At 47.8% G+C, this 22,228-nt stretch overlaps 1 protein-coding gene and 1 non-coding gene across 2 annotated transcripts in view; one reads left to right on the top strand and one right to left on the bottom strand.

Annotated features, from left to right (window-relative positions):
• Nucleotides 1-17,808, bottom strand: part of HTT (huntingtin) — a 121,724-nt gene extending 103,916 nt beyond the window's left edge. The window contains exon 1 of the mRNA XM_049789694.1: nucleotides 17,594-17,808. Coding sequence (XP_049645651.1) covers nucleotides 17,594-17,808 — 215 coding nt within the window. The remainder of the gene's footprint in view (nucleotides 1-17,593) is intronic.
• A 3,277-nt stretch (nucleotides 17,809-21,085) lies between these two features.
• Nucleotides 21,086-21,192, top strand: LOC126033200 (U6 spliceosomal RNA). The gene has a single exon (XR_007504335.1). It is a non-coding gene; the product is annotated as a U6 spliceosomal RNA (small nuclear RNA).
• The last annotated feature ends 1,036 nt before the right edge of the window (nucleotides 21,193-22,228 follow it).

The following is a 22,228-nucleotide window of genomic DNA, read 5'->3' as shown; positions in this document are numbered from 1 at the left end:
GCTCTATGCTCAGAAATCGCTCTGGCAGGTTGGGGGGGGGGACCATATGGGATGCAATTTGAACCACCGACCTTCTGCACAAGGCAAATACTTTACCTCCAGGCTATCTCTCCGGCCCCTCCAACTGACTGGCCCCTCCAACTGACCTTTTATCAGACTTCATTTACATTAAACGTTACCCCAGGGAGAATCTTACTAGATGCTGGCAGGCATTTTAAAGAGGGCGCTCAGATACAAGAAATAATTCAAACTTCCGTTTGGAATAAGGTTGATGATAAAATGAATTGCTGGCTATCTCCTGAACAGATGACAACTCTGCCAAGAAATTCTGGGTTCCACTACACCTTGTCAAGAACCGGGTACTCTGGGGCCAGAGAGATAGCATGGATAGCCTTGCATGCAGGACAGTAGTTCAAATCCCGGCATCTCATATGGTTCCCCGAGTCTGCCAGGATCGATTTCTGAGCTTAAAGCCAGGAGTAACCCCTAAGCGCTGCTGGGTGTGACCCAAAAACCAAAAACCAAAAACCAAAAACCAAAAAAAAAAAAAAAAAAAAAAGAACTGGGTACTCACAAATGACAAAACTCAGACACCTGCAAACCCTCCATCAGATCGAACACAGACCACTCAAGAAACTGACAGCAATAAGTAAAATTGCTGAAGCCTCCTCAACAAGTAACAGACATTGCATTCATGCCTTACAGTTGGACTGAAATTGTTCATAGTGACCAGCCCCCAAACCTCAGAACATGAGAGAGTGGAATCTACTCTAAGTGAACTTCAAAATTTGGGAAAGTCATGTCACATGTACTCAATACTGCAATGCCTATATAAATATTCCAAACTTGACAGTATTTTTTATTGGGACTATTATAAGGACATTAACAGGCTAAATCCTTTGAGACATAATGACAAATTAGCAGAAGAATTTGGCAAGATTACCAAAAACCAGGGCCGGGCAGTGGCGCTAGAGGTAAGGTGCCTGCCTTGCCTGCGCTAGCCTTGGATGGACCGCGGTTCGATCCTCCGGTGTCCCAAATGGTCCCCCAAGCCAGGAGCGACTTCTGAGCACATAGCCAGGAGTAACTCCCGAACGTCAATGGGTGTGGCCCCCCCCACAAAAAAAAAAAAAGATTACCAAAAACCTTGTGGGGCGGTCATCACAGATATATCAACCCTAAAGACTTTAAAATAGCTATTGGTCAACTTAATGACCACTTTGCTGGACATAATCAACAAGAACCTCATGAACTATTGATGTTTCTTGGTTTACACCAAGATTTGATCAAAGTTACTAGACAAGAAAGATCTTTGAGAAGAAGTGCTAATTATCCTATGGACAGTGAAAATTCAAAATAATCTGGGCAGGAATACAAGCAGTCTCAAGTAGGAAAAAGAGTGTCTTATTATAAATTACCCTTTAAAGAAATATTAAAAAGAGCAATGCGGGCCCAGAGAGATAGCACAGCGGCGTTTGCCTTGCAAATAGCCGATCCAGCACCAAAGGTGGTTGGTTCGAATCCCGGTGCCCCATATGGTCCCCCGTGCCTGCCAGGAGCTAATTTCTGAGTAGACAGCCAGGAGTAACCCCTGAGCACTGCCAGGTGTAGCCCAAAAACCAAAAAAAAAAAAAAAAAAAAAATGAGCAATGCTTCTTTAGTGTCATTTTACACAGGAACAAAAAGAACTCACTGAAAAAGCATATAAAGAAGGTTGTGGAAGGTTTTGACCAAGGCAGTACATGATTGGAGACCTAAACCTGGACCCCCCCCCCCAGACACAGATTTAAAACGGTGGATCTATAACATATTAAAATACAACAAAAATCCTGCTCATAGCTTAGGCTGGGCAGGCTTCTAAAATAAAGCAAAGATTAATCACATTAACCACTAGTCTTAGGTCATATAGTTAATATAGACAATCACCAGAGTGCTATTGCTTAGAAATAGTAAGATTAGATCTAATATTTTTTAATTGGAACTGAGTCCGATTTATTGGGAGTTCTGCTTCATATTTAAGCAAAAAATTGTCAATAGTAGGAAGTTGGGTTGATCAAGTGTAACATGTTTTTTACTTTAGAATAAACATTACATGTCAGTATAAACAGACAATCATCCAAACATATTACATTGTAAATTCTTTTTTTTTTTTTTTTTTTTTTTTTTTTTGGTTTTTGGGCCACACCCGTTTGACGCTCAGGGGTTACTCCTGGCTATGCGCTCAGAAATCGCCCCTGGCTTGGGGGGACCATATGGGACGCCGGGGGATCGAACCGCAGTCCGTCCTACGCTAGGAGGTAGACACCTTACCTCTAGCGCCACCTTCCCGGCCCCCGTAAATTCTTTTTTTTTTGTTTTGCTTTAATTTTTATTTTGACCAAAGTGGATTACAAATCTTTCACAGTAATATTTTAGGTACATAGTGACATTTAATCAGGGGCATTCCCTACCAATGTTGTCCTCCCTCCACCCGTTTCTAGCATGCATCCCAAATTTCCCTCCTTTACCCTCCCCCCCAGGCTGCTAGTATAAGTGGTCCCCTGTGTCTAGCATGTTTTAGATTGGGTATCGATTCTGTTGTCGTTGGCCTTGGATTTGGTGTTTAAGTCTGATCATTTTTTTATTTCTACTTAATGTACATGACTGTTTGGTCTTGGAACCCTTCATTATTTCCCCCTCCATTTGTGAGGAGGAACAAGATGGTTCAAGTTATATGGTTCTGTTTGAAGGAAAATAAAATAAAATAAAATAAAATAAAGTGGGGCAAAAATCAAACGAGCAAAAAATGGGAGGAGTCCTTCTAGAAGCCATAAATATCAATTTAAAAGAAGAAAGGAAAAAGGAAAGAAAAACATAATACTACAACAAAAAAATCAAACAAAAAACTCAAAGCATTACAGCAATAAAGACAACAATCACACAATAATCAAGGTTCTGAAATAAAAACAAAACAAAGCGCGCACGAGCGCGCGCGCGCGCACACACAACCCACAGGAAAAAAAAACAACAATAATAAAACAAAAAAAAATTAATTTGTGCATCTCTCTTCTTTTTTCTTGCATAGGCACAGTAAATATTGGGGAGATTAGAAAGGGAATAAGGGAACTCCCTTGAACTAAGAGATACATGGTTTCTCTGCCCTTGAAGTATACTGCCATGGGAATAACTACAGGCTCCACACATGTTATTTTACTCTTTCCTAGGTCCTGGAAAATATCCACTCCATCATGGATGACAAAATCATATCTCTGTAGCTAGAGATATTAGTATTTGCACAGGTCAAAGGATGGAGCCTAGGATGAAGTCTTTCTTTATGGTTCTAAGAGTTCTGTTCCATCACTGTTGTTTTAATCAGTCTTCTGTAGTTGGTGGTCTGGCCCCGTTCCTAAGATGAAGCATAGGATAGAGTCTTTCATTATGTTTCCAGAAGATCTGTTCAGTTGCAGTTGTCTCAGTCAGACCTCTGGAGTTAAAGACCTTGGTTGTTGTACAGATCATAGGCCAAGGCTAGAGTCTTTTTTTATTGGTCCCAGGAAAGTTCTACTCAGTCATGGGTGTCACAGTCTTCTTTAGATATCAAAGTTAGCTTTTGTTCAAATCAAAGGATGACATGTCTTCTGAATACATCTTATCATTAGGAGGAGAGGTAAGACAACCTGCTCTTAGACCAAGTTGTTGCCATTTCCTCATTGTCAGGATGTCATATCAAAACCGGCGCATGTTGGTGTCAGAGCAGTATTATGAATGTCCCAGGGGCTGGCGAGGTGGCGCTACAGGTAAGGTGTCTGCCTTGCAAGCGCTAGCCAACGAAGGACCGCGGTTCAATCCCCTGGAGTCCCATATGGTCTTCCCAAGCCAGGGGCGATTTCTGAGTGCTTAGCCAGGAGTAACCCCTGAACATCAAATGGGAGTGGCCCGAAAAACAAAAAAAGAATGTCCCAGAGGGAGATTGGTTCCTGAAGCTGTTGCAGAGAACTGTGTCAGTTCTATGTCTGGGATCTAGGGTTCGGGGTTGGATGGTTGCTGTCTAATCACCTGGAATCTAAATTGGGTCCACATGACATATGTTCAAGGTGGGAGATGCACTGCAAAGTGTACTGTAAAGTGTATGAGTTCTTATCCCTAGTAGATAAGAGCTTGTTTCTATACATAAAATCTCCCTATTTTAGTATGCCTTTGCAAGAGGAAATGGTGCTCTATTATATTGCTGGTGCATTTGGGGGTGAGTGTCAGACTCCATCATTTCTGTGCCCTAGTTTTGACCTGAGCAATTAACCCAGGCAAGACTTTTTCTTGTAAGTTTTAGATATGCTCTGATTCTTGATGAGGTCAGCATGCTTAGGAAATTGTTAATATGTGTAGCATATGAAAAAGTTTCCATAAGATGATTCTTGGAATTGTATATAAAAGTGTTTCCTTAGGATTGTTCTGTGACTTTTGCCCCACCTAACCCTTCCAGGTGGGGCGCTGTGGAGTTGGGAATAAATAGCTGGAGGGACAGGAGTTAGGGGTCCTTCTGTGAAAAGCTGCTGGCTGCAGGATTCTTTGGCTCTCCTTGCCCGATCTTTTAAACCCTATCGTTCTGGTCTGTGTGGATTATTATTTGCTGCGGATAAATATTTCCAAGGTCTTCCCCCGAAAGGGGACAAGGGGATGGGAAGTAATTTCTCATTCTGGGGACTGTTCTTGGATTCACAAATACCCAGCCAAGATAACAGCGAAGATATCTTGCAAATATGAGGGCTGGAGAGATAGCATGGAGGTAGTGCATTTGCCTTGCATGCAGAAGGACGGTGGTTTAAATCCTGGCATCCCATATGGTCCCCAGAGACTGCCAGGAGCAATTTCTGTAAGCGCTGCCAGGGTGTGACCCAAAAAACAAAAAAACAAAAACAAAAATAAAAAAAACATTGCTATCTGTATGGATTACTTATTGCAGGGAACAACTGAACCAGCTTCTCCTATCCTCCTGGATAGGGGTATGTAGTTGTATAGGTTGAGTGTTCCACAGTCCCCAATGAGGAAAGGGGACTGTGGAATACTCAACCTATACAACTACAGTACTGAACCCGGTGGAATAAGTGAAATTGCATTAAATATGTCTGACAAATGTGTACAGGATACAAGAGTAAAGAGTTCTCACTCAAAAGACTCTCCCAGGGTCAGTACAGGACTGGTAGGATGAGTGATGTGGAGTATAAGCCAGTTCTAGCAATCCAAATCTTAGGTACTTTTAAATGGTTCAATGTTCGAAATGGCTATAGGTTCATTCAAAGAAATGACATTAAGCAGGATATCTTTGTTTTCCAGACAGCTATAAGAGAAACAATCCCAGGAAGTCTTTGCATAACGCTGGAGATGGGGAGATCATGGAGTTTGATACTGTGAAAAGACAAAAAAGGTACAGAAGTTTTCAATGTAACTGGGCCATACCAGTTTTAAATGTAACTGAGGAATACCAGTGCAAGGCAGCTGCTATGCTCCCAATCGATGTAGGTTCCACTGATTCAGTCTTTTACCTCACCCAGCTGAACAGGCAGTGAAGCGGTGCAAGGTGAAGACTCAGAACAGAGTCCCAGATGCCAATGCCCACCACCCTAACTTTGTGAGAAGCCCGAGGATCCTCAAACATCTGCAGCCAACTGAGAGCACTGGTCAACTGTATGCATGGATGTGTGTATCTCCATCCTTGTTGTAAGCAAAACCTTTTCTCTATCCCTCTAACACCTCCCTTTTTGATCTCAGAGCATGCCTGTCCTCTATCTTTTCAGATTCGTGATAGAAGAGATAGAAGTTAGCACTTGCAACCAGGCTGACCACATAAAGTAGAAGTCACCACTTGCAACCAGGCTGACCACAGAAAGTGGCTTCTTTGAGTGGATCTTTGACTGGTAACTCCGATCAAGAGGAGACCATGATCACTACTGGATATTTTCCCCATTAGTGGGTCTTTTTAACAAATAGAAAAGGGGGAAATTGTTGTCATACATCTATAAAATCACTTTACTTTTTCCTTTCACCTTCCTTGAGTTAATTACGCATAAGAACCCTTAATTACTCAACCCTGACCCTCAGGTGACTTATGTTACACTCTGGCTAATAAAAGTGGCAGGAAAGAAGCAGAAAGAAAAGGAGGTTTGAGGGCCCGGAGAGATAGCACAGCGGTGTTTGCCTTGCAAGCAGCCGATCCAGGACCTAAGGTGGTTGGTTCGAATCCCGGTGTCCCATAGGGTCCCCCGTGCCTGCCAGGAGCTATTTCTGAGCAGAGAGCCAGGAGTAACCCCTGAGCACTGCCGGGTGTGGCCCAAAAACCAAAAACCAAAAAAAAAAAAAAAAAAGAAAAGGAGGTTTGGGACCGGGGCAATAGCACAGTGGTAGCACGTTTGCCTTGTACATGGCTGACCCAGGACGTCCCATATGGTCCCCCAAGCCAGGAATGATCTCTGAGTGCATAGCCAGGAGTAACCCCTGAGCATCACTGGGTTTGATTTTTGAAGGAGAAAGAAGAAAAGAGGGCCCAGAGAGATAGCACAGTGGTGTTTGCCTTGCAAGCAGCCGATCCAAGACCTAAGGTGGTTGGTTCGAATCCTGATGTCCCATATGATCCCCCGTACCTGCCAGGAGCTATTTCTGAGCAGACAGCCAGGAGTAACCCCTGAGCAACGCCGGGTGTGGCCCAAAAACAAAAGAAAGAAAGAAAGAAAGAAAGAAAGAGAGAGAGAGGAGAGAGAGGAGAGAGAGGAGAGAGAGAGAGAGAGAGAGAGAGAGAGAGAGAGAGAGAGAGAGAGAGAGAGAGAGAGAGAGAGAGAGAGATAAGGAGGGGAGGGGAGGGGAGGGGAGGGGAGGGGAGGGGAGGGGAGGGAACGGAAGGGAACTGAACGGAAGGAACCTGGCTGGATCAGTTAAGATCCAAGGAGCTGGGGCAGAGATACAGCACAGAGGTAGGGCATTTGCCTTGCAAGCAACTGACCCAAGACCAACAGTGTGGTTATAATCCCAGCATCCCATATGGTCTCCCCATGCCTGCCAGGAGCAATTTCTGAACAGAGAGCCAAGAGTAACTCCCTGAGCACCGGTGGGTGTGGCCCAAAAAACAAAAAAAAAAAAAAAATCCAAGGAGCTGCTTGGCAACCCCTGGCCGAAATATACTTTTTCCAGTAACTTTGATTTCTTGTACAAAACTCCAAACTGAAATACCACAGAATTATCCCCCACAACTCCTGACAGGGTCCAGAGGACCCTATGGGATGCTGGGGATCAAATCCGAGTCAATGTGCAAGGCAAGTGGCCTCCTCTATGCTGTGTCTCTGGGTTCCTACAAGGGCTTCTAGAGTGACTCCACCTCACTGCCCTTCTCTCCTATTTCGGCCCTAGCAGGAAGCATTACTGTTTCAGTGCCCTTTGTCAAGCCCTCTCTGTCCCTAGAGTCACATGTTGTGCTTCCCACTTCTGCTTAGGGTCATCTTCCCAGTGCCCTCCATGTTCTACCCTTCCTTCCCCTGTGAACGTTCTCCACTCATCTTGAGAAGCAAGCACCCCAATGACAGGGCCCAGATCACAGAAAATCCCAGACTGCAGTAGGCCTTTGTACACGGGGACCCTTCTAGATCCCCTACTCCCATCATCTTCCCATGTCTCCATTCCCAGAGGCTTGAACTTCTCCCCAATGCCCATCCCTGTGGCTTACATTTGTGAGATGACTTACTCTACACATGCACAAATGCTAGGTGCAGAGGAACTCTGCCTCAGCTGTTCCTGTACTATCTCAAATGCTAGTAGTGTCTCTGAGCACAGGCCTCAGGTTCATATGCTACAGTATTCACAGAAGGTGCTGGAGAGATATGGCGGGAAAAGTCTTACACATGGTCACCTGTGGCTGTATCCTGAGCACCAAGAGTGACACCTGCCAGGACTAGCTACTGAGCCTCACCATGTTTACCCTGCACCCCCAAATCTGAAAAACTAAAGTGTGTGCAGAACCCCTGCAGAACCTGTTGAATTCAGTGTCAAATTCTGAACCTCTCGTGAACTCAATGACACACCGGAACACTGGCAATGACATGATGGTTACATATAACCTAACAGCAGTGGGACAAAGGGCCCTGCAATGCCAGGCCTGTGCTGGGCCACTGAGCCCACTCTGCTCTAGAATCGAAGGCCTCATGCAGGGGTCTTCAAACTACGGCCCGCGGGCCACATATTGTATTTATTCCCATTTTGTTTCTTCACTTCTAAATAAGATATATGCAGTGTGCATAGAAATTTGTTCATGATTTTTGTTTTTACTATAATCTGGCCCTCCGACAGTCTGAAGGACACTGAACTAGCCCCCTGTTTAAGAAGTTTGAGGACCCCTGGGCCCTCATGGGTGTCTGGCACACAGAGCACCATTAAACGACTTTCGGTAGGACTCTGAAGGTGGCCCGCAAGAGTCCCAGTGAAAGCAAAGCTCTCCCAGCAGCCACAGGAATGACACAGGCTGCTCACAGACATCTGTGGCACACTGCCATGTGATGAGGAAGCAGCAGATCCCACTGCTGCTCACAAACCAACAGTCAGCGCAGAACACCCAACCATGGAAGATTAAAAACTGCTATTTTCGGGGCCAGAGAGATAGCATAGAAGTAAAGCGTTTTCCTTGCATACAGAAGGAAGGTGGTTCAAATTCTGGCATCCCATATGGTCCCAGAGCCTGCCAGGAGGGATTTCTGAGCATAGACCCAGGAGTAACAGAAGAGCGGTGCTGGGTGTGACCCAAAAACAAAAAAAAAGGCAACCAAAATGCTTCCCTCAAGAGGTCGCACTATGGGGCCGGGTAGGTGGCGCTGGAGGTAAGGTGTCTGCCTTGCAAGCGCTAGCCAAGGAAGGACCGTGGTTCGATCCCCCGGCGTCCCATATGGTCCCCCCCAAGCCAGGGGCGATTTCTGAGCACATAGCCAGGAGTAACCCCTGAGCGTCAAACGGGTGTGGCCCAAAAACCAAAAAAAAAAAAAAAAGAGGTCGCACTATTTTTTTTTGTTTGTTTTTGGGCCACACCCGGCGTTGCTCAGGGGTTACTCCTGGCTGTCTGCTCAGAAATAGCTCCTGGCAGGCACGGGGGACCCTATGGGACACCGGGACTTGAACCAACCACCTTTGGTCCTGGATTGGCTGCTTGCAAGGCAAACACCGCTGTGCTATCTCTCCGGGCCCTATTTTTCTTATTTATTTCGGTGTGGGGTACTTCCGGCATGCTGCTTCGGGTACAGTTCTGGCGTGCCAGGGAAAGAGCCGATCCCAGAGCACCAGCTCTCAGTGCCTTACACCTGCACCAACCCATCAGTGAAGTTTCAGCCCAGGGCAAGACAAACCACAGGATGCTTCAAGTCTAAAGAAGGAAATGGTCGACCACAGCTGCTCGGGGACCCAGAGATTTAACCCTCCCCACACCAGCAGCCTGGCCAAGCCATCAGGCCATCAGGGTACAGTGCAGCTTAGACCCTGCAGAAGGGAATTACAGGGGTCACTGAGCGGTGCTTCTGGCTACAGTTAATTCTTTTTTTTCAGGGATGGGACAGGAGCTGGAATTGGGTCACGGCTCTGCCCTCAAAAAGCATGGGGGGGAGGGCGGAGAGATAGCATGGACGTTAGGCATTTGCCTTTCATACAGAAGGTCATCAGTTCAAATCCCGACATCCCATATGGTCCCCCGAGCCTGCCAGGAGCAATTTCTGAGCATGGAGTCAGGAGTAACCCCTGAGCACTGCCAGGTATGACCCAAAACCAAAAAAAAAAAAAAGAAAACATCCTCATCCTCTGGCAGTACGCAAGTACTCGGGATCACACTCAGTGCACACAGAGCAAATGCCTTAATCTTTGTACCATTTCTCTAAGTCTTATTTACTTTTATTTTTCTCTTTTGCTTTTTGGGCCAAACCCATTGACGCTCAAGGTTTACTCCTGACTATGTGCTCAGAAATCACTCCTGGCTTGGGAGACCATATGGGACTACAGGGAATCAAACCGCAGTCCATCCTAGGTAAGCCGCATCATGCAAGGAAGATTCCCTACCGCTTGCGCCACCGCTCCGGCCTTCTATTTACTTTTTTTTTGGTGGGGGGGGTTGGGTCACACCCAGCATTGCTCAGGGGTTCCTCCTGGCTCTATGCTCAGAAATCGCTCCTGGCAGGCTTGGGGGACCATATGGGATGCTGGTATTCGAACCACCATTTTTCTGCATGCAAGGCAAACATCCTGCCTCCATGCTATCTCTCCAGCCCTATATTTACATTTTTTTTTTTTTTTTTGGTTTTTGGGTCACACCCGGTAACGCTCAGGAGTTGCTCCTAGCTATGTGCTCAGAAGTTGCTCCTGGCTTGGGGGACCATATGGGACACCGGGGGATCGAACCGCGGTCCGTCCAAGGCTAGCGCAGGCAAGGCAGGCACCTTACCTTTAGCGCCACCGCCCGGCCCCATATTTACATTTTTTAAGCTGATTTGCCCCCTCAAAAAATCAAACACAAATTGATGACATGAAAGTTACACAAAATTTCAATATGACTAAGAAAAGCTCATCAACACTGTAGCCTCATTCACATACTGCTTCTGGCTGCCTCTAGCTGAGAAGACAGGACAGAGATACCATGCTCAGTCTCAAATCCTGACTGTGGGGCAGAAGCAATAGCACAGCGGGGAGGGTGTTTACCTTGCATGTGGCCAAGAATGAATTGGCTCCAGCACCTATATTGTCCCCTGAGCCCACCATAAGTGCAGAGCCAGGAATAAGCCCTGAATATGACAGGGTGTGGTCTCCCCCCCCAAAAAAATTTTTTTAAATCTATATTCTCTGATAAAACTGCCAATGTTCTTACTCCAAAGACTAAATATTGGTAAGGTGCCAATATTCACATTCAATACGCTGGGATTCAGTACTATGCCCAATAAAATTCCAACTCAGCTTTGCTCAGAAACTGGCACAAACACAATTCTGTGATGGAGTAATCAGGAACGTTTCCTCAACACAAACTAAAACAGACTCAGCAAGGTGAATGAGTTCAAGTTAGCCATGTATGTTTCAAAGGGCCCCACCATGGGAAGACAAAACCTACAAATCCTGGGGCAGGAGAGATAGCACAGCAGTAGGGCATTTGCCTTGCAAGCAGTCGACCCAGGACCAATGGTGGTTCAAATCCTGGCATCCCATATGGTCCCCGTGCCTGCCAGGAGTGATTTCTGAGCACAGAGCCAGGACTAACACCTGAGCCCTGCCGGGTGTGACCCAGAAATCAAAAATAAAATAAAATAAAATAAAATAAAATAAAATAAAATAAAATAAAATAAAATAAAATAAAATAAAATAAAATAAAATGAAATCGTTCCTGGCTTGGGGGACCATATAGGATGTCGTTGGATCAAACCTTGGTCTGTCCTAGGCCAGTGCACACAAGGCAGATGCCTTACGGCTTGCGCCACTGCTCTGGCTCCGACAGGAGTGATTTCTGAACACAGAGCCAGGAATAACCCCTAAGCACCACTGGGTGTTTCCCAAAAACTAATAAAAATAAAATAACTAGGGGCTGGAGCGGTAAACAGCGGTAGGGCATTTACCTTGCACACATCCAACCCGGGACAGACACAGGTATCCCAGATAGTCCCCCAAACCTGCCAGTAGCAATTTCTGAGCATAGAGCCAGGAGTAAAAACCCTGAGCACTGCAGGGTGTGGCCCAGAAACCAAAAAATAAATAAGTTACTAAACAAAGGTTTATAAACTAACTATAAGAGGCCAAGTCCCTAAAATTATGGATAAACTTTTTGCAACATTGACCTGTTTACTTCCACTGGTTTAAGATACTGCACAGAATTTTCTGGCTTTTTACAACTGAAACCAATCCTGCACTGTTTCCAAATTGTATTAAGACAGAGACTTTGGGGCTGGAGAGATAGCATGGAGGTAAGGTGTTTGCCTTTCATGCAGAAGGACGGTGGTTCGAATCCCGGCATCCCATATGGTCCCCTGTGCCTGCCAGGGGTGATTTCTGAGCCTAGAGCCAGGAGTAACCCCTGAGTGCTGCCAGGTGTGACCCAAAAAAAAAAAAAAAAAAAAAAGACAGAGACTTGCAAGTCCTTTAAAAGACTCAGTCACTGGACTTGGAGAGAGAGCACAAAGGCAGGATGCTGACCTTGCCCACAGCCAAGCCGGGTTCAATCCCCAGCATCCTATATGGTCCTCCTGAATACCACCAAGAGTGATACTTACTGCAAAACCAGGAAGAACCCCTGAGCCTGATGTGGTTTCCCCACAACCCCCCAGGCATCCCCCCAAAAAACAACCTCCATCATCATTGAGGGGAGGGACCTCTAAAGAGAGAATTTGCCTAGCACATGGCCAACCCAGGTTCAATCCCTGGCACCCCATACAATTTCTCTGGGTCCTGCCAGGAGGGATACCTGAGCAAGCATACTCCAAAATCAAAAAGCTCAGTTAGGGGGCTGTAGAGATAGCATGGAGGTAAGACGTTTGCCTTTCATGCAGAAGGACAGAGGTTCGAATCCCGGCATCCCATATGGTCCCCTGTGCCTGCCAGGGGCGATTTCTGAGCCTAAAGCCAGGAGCTCTGAGCACTGCCAGGTGTGACTAAAAAATAAAAAGCTCAATCAGAAGGGCCGGAGATATAGCACAGCGGTGTTTGCCCTGCAAGCAGCTGATGCAGGACCTAAGGTGGTTGGTTCGAATCCCGGTGTCCCATATGGTCCCCCGTGCCTACAAGGAGCTATTTCTGAGCAGATAGCCAGGAGCAAACCCTCCCCCCCAGCACAGCTGGGTGTGGCCCAAAAAAAAAAAAAAAGCTCAATCAGAACTAGGAGTAAAGGAGTCACATGGCTGACCTGAGTTCAATCCCCAGCACCCCATATTGTCCTAAAGAGCGCTACCAGGAGAAACCCTTAAGGACACCTGGCAAGACCCCAAACCAGTACGCCACTCTCAGGCACTTCTCTCACCACGTGGATAACACCCAAACAGACAGGCTTCCCATGCTTACGGCCCTTGGCTGCCCTCCATGCCCAGACCTCGTGTCCTCCCCTCCCTCAGAGCCGCTGGGAGCAGGAGTAGGCGTGGAGGTGGGGTTTCCTACTGGCCTAGGGAAGCCCACCCCTGCCCACAGGCTCCTGTCGTACTACAAGTGACTGGCCACATGTCCAGGCTAGTCCTCCACAGGGCTCTGACCAGTTCCCCAGCTTGCATGCTCCTCCTCCACACACCCCTGCGGCTATCTTGGTCTCTCTTCAAAGCCTGGATACCGGACCTGACATGTTTACATGCACAGAGCCCTGACATCCTCCACTCCCAATATGATATCCCAACATGTTGAATATTCAATAAGAGCTTCAGCAGAGGGGCAGAGAGATAGCACAGCAGTAGGGCATTTGCCTTGCACGCGGCTGATCCAGACCAACCCGGGATCAATCCCTGGCATCCCACATGGTCCCCATGCCTGTCAGGAGCGATTTTTGAACACAGAGCTGCTGGGTGTGGCCCAAAAACCAATAAATAAATAAATAAATATATAAATAAATAAATAAATAAATAAATAAATAAATAAATAAATAAATAAAAGAGCTTCAGAAGAGCAGTACCTATTTGTTTTGTTTGGGGGCCACACCAAGCAATGCTAGGGCAGCCTCCTGGCTCTGTGTTCAGGAATCACTGCTGGTGGGCATAGGGGACCAAGTGTGATTCCAGAATTCAAACCCAGGTCAGCTGTGTGCTAGGCAAAAGCCCTCCCCACTGTATTACCTCTCCACTCCAATGCTTTACCTGTTCACTGCTGTAACCTGCACCCAGAAGTACCTAACACACAGAACATCAGGAAGAAGCACTGATGAATCAACGCCCTGAGGGACTCTGAAGGAGAGTGAGAAAGTGCATGAGGCCAATGTCAAGGGCCTTATGACTTAATGAGGACTCTCCCAACCTTTGCCACTTCTAAGCAAGTCAGCCTTGCAGGGACAGGACAGGCCTTCCCAAAACCAAGCACTAATCTGCTGAGAGCTGGTGCCGAAGGTCGCAAGCAGTGCCCACACACCGCGACGACACTACAGCACCACCACAACAAACAGGGACACACAAATAGAACAGATAGATCCCTCTACCCTCCAGCTTGGCCTCTAGTCAAACTGACTCTACAGATTTTCTACAGAACAGATTTTCCTGCTGAAGCATCTGAACAAAAATGCCAACATCCAAACTGGTCAGCAGTAGTGACTATCAACTCCCAAAGACCTGTCTTCTTGACAGCATACCTGAGATTCATACATTTTATTCAAATCAACAATGATGAAGCAAGCTTCAGTCAATTTGAGCAAGCTAGGAACCTTTCAAAGTTACTATAATACAACATTTCTGACTTTGACTGCCAGAGAGACAGATACCAGATACCCCATATGATCTCCCTAGGACTACAGGAGTGACTCCTGAGCGCAGAGCCAAGAATAAGTCCTGACCACAGTTAGGCATTGATCAAAATCAAAAAACAACAACTACCATAAAAGCTTGTTTAAATTCTAAAATCTTAAAACATACATGGATGCTCCTCATGTGATGGGACATCGACTATCCAACCCTGAATCCCGGATCCCAACCTTAGAACTGGCACAGTTCCCTGCAGCTGTACCAGGAATCAAACTCCCCCGGGGGAATCCCTAATACCACTCCGACACCAACTTGCGCCAGGGTAGGTTCATATGACATCCTGATGAGGAAACAGCAACAACCTGATCTAAGGACAGGCTGCCCTACCTCATCACCTAATGGAAGGATGAAATCAGAAGTCACTCCCATCCTTTGATTTGTGCAAACACCAAGATCACTAATTGCAGAACACTGACTACAACAACAACTGTAACTGAACAGAACTTCTGGAACCATAAAGACTCTATCCTAGATTTCGTCCTAGGATCTGTGAAAAAAAGCAAGATTTCTGATTATAGAGGACTGACTTTGATAACCACAACTTAGCAGCGGTTTCCTGGCACCATAAAGAAAAACCTTGGGGTTCAACAATGAACATGTCTGGAGCCTGTCGATCTCATGACAGTATATATACTTTAAGGGTGGAGACACTTTGTACATCTCTTAGACCAAGGAAATTTCCTTTTTAATTTTCTCAAAACTTACTATACCTATGGGAAAAAAAAAAACTTGCCACACCAGACCCCCTTTTTTCTTTTTATTTTTTTCTTCTTTTAAATTTATATTTATAGCTTCTAGACAGGGACTCCCACCTGCTTGCTTTCTCTCTCTCTCTCTCTCTCTCTCTCTCTCTCTCTCTCTCTCTCTCTCTCTGTGTGTGTGTGTGTGTGTGTGTGTGTGTGTGTGTGTGTGTGTGTGGTTTTTGGGTCACACCCGGCAGTGCTCAGGGGTTATTCCTGGCTTCATGCTCAGAAATTGCTCCTGGCAGGCACGGGGGACCATATGGGATACCGGGATTCGAACCGATGACCTTCTGCATGAAAGGCAAATGCCTTACCTCCATGCTATCTCTTCGGCTCCAACTTTCTCTTTTTTTTCCTAATAAAATCATAGAACATGAACCATCTTGTTCTGCCTCATATTTCTATGTCTTCTTACAAATTGAGAGAAAAAAAAAGTGGATGGTACTAGGGGAAAAGCAATCTCATGAGCACTGAGTGGAAATAAAATATGATCAGACCTAAATACCCAACCCAAAGTCAAAGACAATAGCATCAAGAGATACAAACTGGGGCCCGGAGAGATAGCACAGCAGCGTTTGCCTCGCAAGCAGCCAATCCAGGACCTAAGGTCTTTGGTTCGAATCCCGGTGTCCCATATGGTCCCCCGTGCGTGCCAGGAGCTATTTCTGAGCAGACAGCCAGGAGTAACCCCTGAGCACCGCCGGGTGTGGCCCAAAAACCAAAAAAAAGAAAAAGAAAAAAAAGAAATACAAAGTACAACAAGCTATACATAAAAGGGACCCATTACACCAACAGTCCAGGGGACTAAGGGTAGAGGTATAGGAAGCATGCTGGGAACAGGGGTGGAGGGAGGTCAACACTGGTGGTGAGAAATGCCCTAATTCACTGTCATTATGTACCTTAAATACAACTGTAAAAGACTTGTAATTCACATTGATCTCAATAAAAATTAAATATATTTTTTTATATATATATATATGGATTCTCTCAGGGAAGACACATCAAGTGAATGTTGTAATAATATTTGCCTTAGAGAATGGATAAGACCTTCAGAAAAGAATGCCAAAGAGTTTGTAACTGTGGAAACTGTTAACATGCTCATGTATTACTAATGAAAAAATGTGTAAATAAGTGGCTAACACATTACCTTATACAGAAGGAAATAAAACACCCTAATTTATGAAGCTGGCTTTGAAAAGGAACCCCCTTCCCCGCTGGTACGCTTACTTTGTAGACATGGAAATTCAGGTTCTGTCAAATCAGTCAAGAACCAGAGAACAAAGTTAGTTCGGGAACAGCCCCGTGGTGCCAGCTCACAAGATGCAGCAATGGGGCTGTAGTGACAGCACAGCGATGGGGCGTATGCCTTGCACACAGCTGACCAGGGACAGACCCAGGTTCGATTCCCGGTATCCCAACCGGCCCCAAGCCTGCCAGGAACGATTTCTGAGTGCAAAGCCAGGAATAACCCCTGAGTGCCGCCGGGTGTGGCCAAAAAATAAATAAATAAATAGGGGGCCGGGCGGTGGCGCTAATGGTAAGGTGCCTGCCTTGCCTGCGCTAGCCTCGGACGGACCTCGGTTCGATCCCCCGGCGTCCCATATGGTCCCCCAAGCCAGGAGCGACTTCTGAGCGCATAGCCAGGAGTAACCCCTGAGCATTACCGGGTGTGGCCCAAAAACAAAACAAAACAAAAAACAAAAAAACAAATAAATAAAAAATAAAAAAACAAGATGCAGCAAGCAATGTGGGCACTTAGAGGCAGCCTGAATGGTTTTGGGTTAGAAAGAAATTCCTTGCTGCAGAGATAAAGCAAATAATCGTTGTATTCCTGGTGACTTTTTCCCCCTGCCTCAACAGGTTCTTCACCTTTGAGAAACGAAGTTAAGAAAGCAGAGCAGGGAGCCGGAGAGACAGCAAGGAGGAGGTAAGGCGTTTGCCTTTCATGCAGAAGGCCAGTGGTTCGAATCCCGGCCTCCCATGGGGTCCCCCGGGCCTGCCAGGGGCGATTTCTGAGCGTGGAGCAAGAAGGACCCCCGAGTGCGACGCGTGTGGCCCCCGCACTAAATCGGAGTCGGACGGGCGTCGCTGTGACTGCCAGTCGGCGAGGGGAGCGGAGGGGAGGGGGTTCGCCCGACGCCCGGATCATCCGCGCACGGTCCCGCGGCCCTCCAGGGATGGCCCCTGAGGCTGGGCGGTGCGTGTGGCCCGAAGCAGAGGGGGGACGCACGGGGAGGGAGGGACGGCGGGAGGCAGGCAGGCAGGCAGGCAGGCAGCCCACAGCCCACCCCGCCCTGCCGTCGTCGGGCGCTTCCCGGCCGGCCTGGGGCGCGTGCGCCGCGCCATCGAACCCGCGGCCGCGCGTGACGTCACCGCCGCCCGCGCGCCGACACTCACGGTCGCTGCAGCGGCTCCTCGGGCCCGGCCGGGCCCGGAGGCGGCGGCGGGGGCGGGGGCGGCGGCGGCGGCGGCGACGCCGACGCCGGGGGAAGCCGAGACGACTGCGACTGCGACTGCGACTGCGGCGGCGGCGGCGGCGGAGGCGGCGGCTGCTGCTGCTGGAACGACTTGAGGGACTCGAAGGCCCGCATGAGCTTCTCCAGGGTCGCCATGGCGGCCGCCCGCCGCGCAGGGGCAGCGCCTGCGGTCGCGAAGCCTCTCAGCGGCGGGGCGACGGCGGGGCCGAGGGGCCGCGACCAGGACGGGAGCCTGCGCGCCCGGCCATCTCGGAGCCGTCCCGGCAGCCTCCGCGGCAGCGCGTCCCGCGACGCTGCGTCGGGGGCGGGGCCAGGCGTGACTGACTGGAGGCGGAGGCGGCTCGCCTCGAAGGCGGGCGGGGCGCGGTGGGTGGGGCGCATAGGGGCGGGGCCAGGCGTGACTGGAGGCGGAGGCGGCTCGCCTCGGAGGCGGGCGGGCCGTGGTGGGCGGGGCGGGGCGGGGCTCGGCGGGTGGGGAAAGGCCCGGAACGGAGCGTCTCCGAAGCGGGCCGCCCCTAGGGAAAGCAGCGCCTGCGCACTGAGAGGCGCCCCCTGAGGAGCCACCGGGGACGCGAGGCACCGGAGCCTGCTTGGCCGAGGCTGCTCCGGACGCAGCTGTGGCTCTGGACGCCCTGCAGTGGAGACACACTGGCCCAGCCGGGGGCTGAGCCAGGACCGGGACCGCCTCGCCAGCCTTCGCGTGACCCGCACCGCAGCCACCGCGGGAGGAGGCCGGAGCCTGGAGTGTGCTTGCCTGGGACGACGGCCTCGGCCACCACCTGCGCCTATGGCCGCTGTCACTGCTCGGGCGTCCGCGGGGTCCCCACCACACGTCTTCCTCCAGCGCGCACCCACGAGCCGTGACCCCCGAGCTAGAGTATTCCTAGAATTATTCTGTTATGGGTCCTGTGCTTGTCGACCCACTGGATCTTCCAGCTGGGGGCCATTGAGTGAGAAAGAAGAGCTTGTGGGGGAGGCTCCAGTCTAGACTTTTTTGCCAGAGCCGATGGCTGGGTCGGATGGCGGATCGAGCTGTCGTCAGACTGTCAAAAAACTCTCCTTGCCTAACTTCTTTGTCTGAACTGCATCATTTGTGGCGGATCTGTGGCGGGGGTCTCCTCCAGGAGGACAGAAGAAGGAGGTTTGATCTTTCTCTCTGGGAGTTACTTTTGGACTCGAAGACCACCACCAAGGGGTTCAGCCTCCCCCCACACAAAGGGACAAGGTCACCCCAAAGCAGAACTTTTTGGTTTGGGGGCCACACCCGGTGATGCTCAGGAGTTACTCGTAGCTATGCGCTCAGAACTCGCTCCTGGCTTGGGAGACCCCCTATGGGACGCCAGGGGATCGAACCGCGATCCATCCTAGGCTAGCCCTTGCAAGGCGTCTGCCTTACCTCTAGCGCCATCGCTCTGGCCCCAACCAAAACATTTTTAACTAAGAAGTTCTAACTTGGGGCCGGAGCAATAGTGCAATGGTAGGGCGTTTGGCTTGCATGCGGCTGACCCAGGACGGACATGGATCTATCCCTGGCATTCCATCTACTCGTCCCCCAGGCCAAGTGCGACTTCTGAGCGCATAGCCAGGAGTAACCCCTGAGCGTCACCTGGTGTGACCCAAAAACAAACAAACAAAAAAAAGTACTAACTTGTTTTGGGTTTTTTTCGGTAGCACTGAAGAGTTACTCCTGGCAGTGCTGGGAAGGACCATAAGGAATGCCGGGGAATCGAACCCAGGTCAGCCACATGCAAGACAGGCTCCCTCACTCCTGTCCTATCGCTCTGGTCTTTAACTTGTTTTTAAAATCAGTGAATTCTATCTTTTATGTACCCATTGATTTATTACTGAATGTCCAAAAAATTAAGCCATACATTGCTCTATTGAAATCAACCATTAAATTTTGATGTAATTCGGGGCCGGGCAGTGGCGCTAGAGGTAAGGTGTCTGTCTGCCTTGCCAGCGCTAGCCTAGAACGGACCGAGGTTCGATCCCCCAGCGTCCCACATGGTCCCCCAAGCCAGGAGCGACTTCTGAACACATACCCAGGAGTAACCCCTGAGCATCACCAGATGTGGCCCAAAATGAAAAAAAAACTTTTTTTGATGTAATTAAGGGGAGGAGTCCTTAGGCAACACCTGGCACTGATCAAGGATCACTCCTAGGGTGTTCAAGGAACACAGTACGAGGGATCAAACTCAGGTCAGGTCAGTTACATGCAAGGCAAATGCCTTACCCACTATACTGTGTCTCTAGCCCATGGTATAAATTTTTTTTCCACATGTTGCTGAACTGCCAAAAAACTCTGGGTTTTTTGTTTTGTTTTTAGCTCTCAATGTTGCTCCCAGGGCATTAGCTCCATACCCAGCAATGCTGAGCAGGCAAGTAGGACATGAAGTGCCAAGAATCAAACTTAAGGTCTCACATGCCAGTCATGTGAAATTCAACTTAAGCCACATCTCCAAATCTGTGATGTTTTGGTTTTGGGGCCACACCTGACAGTGTTTAGAGCTTACTCCTGGCTCTGCACTCAGAAATAGATGCTGGCAAGCATGGAGGATCATATGTGATGCCAGGAATCGAACCCAGTTCCATTCTAGGTTGGCCACATGCAAAGCAAATGCCCTACCGCTGAGCTATCTTTGGCCCACTATGATGTACTTTGAAAAATTTTTTGCTTTCGTTATTGGGTCGCACTGATGGTACTTATACTTGCCTATAGAACTCTGTTACACATATTTTTCATTGACCCATCTTGTTTACAGTAGCTAGATATTCTAATATTTAGAGCAAGAATATGATCTGTTCATGTAAGGAACATCTGTATTATTTAACTGTTTTGTAGACATGACTTTCTATTTTTGCACTGTAACAGAGATCTCTTTTCAATCTTTTTTTTTTGTTTGTTTGGTATTTGGGTCACACCCAGCTGCACTCAGGGGTTACTTCTGGCTGTCTTCTCAAAAATCGCTCCTGGCAGGCACAGGGGACCATATGGGACACCTGGATTCGAACCACCTTTGGTCCTGGGTCTGCCGCTTGCAAGGCAAAAAGCTCTACTGCTGTGCTATCTCTACGTCCCCTCTTTTCCATCTTAATTTAGAAATTATTAGACAGAAGCATGTCAAGGCTTCGATAACCTCCCAATCCAGAAGCTGAGAGGTTGGGCCTGAGAGATAGCATAGAGGTAAGGCATTTGCCTTTCATGCAGAAGGTCATTGGTTCGAATCCTAGCATCTCATATGGTCCCCCAAGGCTGCCAGGAGCGATTTCTGAGCATAGAGCCAGGAGTAACCCCTGAGTGCTGCCGGGTGTGACCAAAAAAATAAAAAATAAATAAAACAAAAAACAGAAGCTGAGAGGCGAAGCTGGTTTCAGTTTAAATTAGTGCAGAGTTAATCTCAAGTGTGAGTTTGTGCTCACTTCAGCAGCTTATACACTAAAATTGGAACGATACAAAGAAGATTAGCATAGCCCCTGCATACGTATGGCATGCAACTTATCTTCACTGTCTAGCCTTTGATAGTAATTGACTTGAAAGACTTTATATTTCTATTCACCCAAAAGACAGAAAGTGCTTTGTCTTTTCAGTTCCTTCTCTCAATAATAGAGCTCCATGCAGCAGTTTCAACGGATGATTTTACCTCAGGACATGATGAATTCACCCACCTTATGTAAATATTTTGTTGATGTGGTCTTATGTCCACAAAGAAATTTCAGCTCACAAAACGTTTCCCCAAGAATATTTGGTGGGGCTGGAGAGATAGCACAGCGGTGTTTGCCTTAAAAGCAGCCAACCCAGGACCCAAGGTGGTTGGTTTGAATCCCGGTGTCCCATATGGTCCCCCATTCCTAACAGGAGCTATTTCTGAGCAGATAGCCAGAACCCTGAGTGACGCCGGGTGTGGCCCCCCCCCCAAAAAAAAAAAGAATATTTGGTCTACTATATGGATGATATTCTCATGGTCTGCTTTACAGAAAGGAAATTACAATTCATGTTTACATGAATATGTCATCAGTTGCTTGCAGGTTTTTGGTTTAACAATAGCCACAGGGGAAAAAAATGTAGATTTTGCCTCCATTTTAATACTTAGGCTTTGTATTGGAGCATACTTTAGTGCATCCCCAAAAGATTTATATTTATCAAAAAAAAAAAAAAAAAAAAAAAAAAGGACTCTCAGTGGTTTAAAAAAAAAAAAACACTTAGGTGATATAAATTGGATTTCTCCCTTGAGAGTCCAAACTCTGAACTCAGCAACTTATTCAGCACAATGGAGGAGATCCAGATTTAAATAGCTCCGGGTGTTTAACTCATAAGTCCCAAAAGGATTTGGATTTTTTTCATGGACTGACTCCGAAAGTCCTATCTTTACAGGTTCATACCTGGAGATAAAGCATGTCTTTTATTTATTTATTTATTTATTTATTTATTTTTGGTTTTTGGGTCACACCCGGCAGTGCTCAGGGGTTACTCCTGGCTGTCTGCTCAGAAATAGCTCCTGGCAGGCAGGGGGGACCATATGGGACACCGGGATTCGAACCAACCACCTTTGGTCCT

Source organism: Suncus etruscus, chromosome 16 (genome assembly GCF_024139225.1).
Source record: "Suncus etruscus isolate mSunEtr1 chromosome 16, mSunEtr1.pri.cur, whole genome shotgun sequence".
NCBI lineage: Eukaryota > Metazoa > Chordata > Mammalia > Eulipotyphla > Soricidae > Suncus > Suncus etruscus.
The sequence above is the reverse complement of the archived record's forward strand: the minus strand, read 5'-3'. Positions and strand labels throughout refer to the sequence as shown.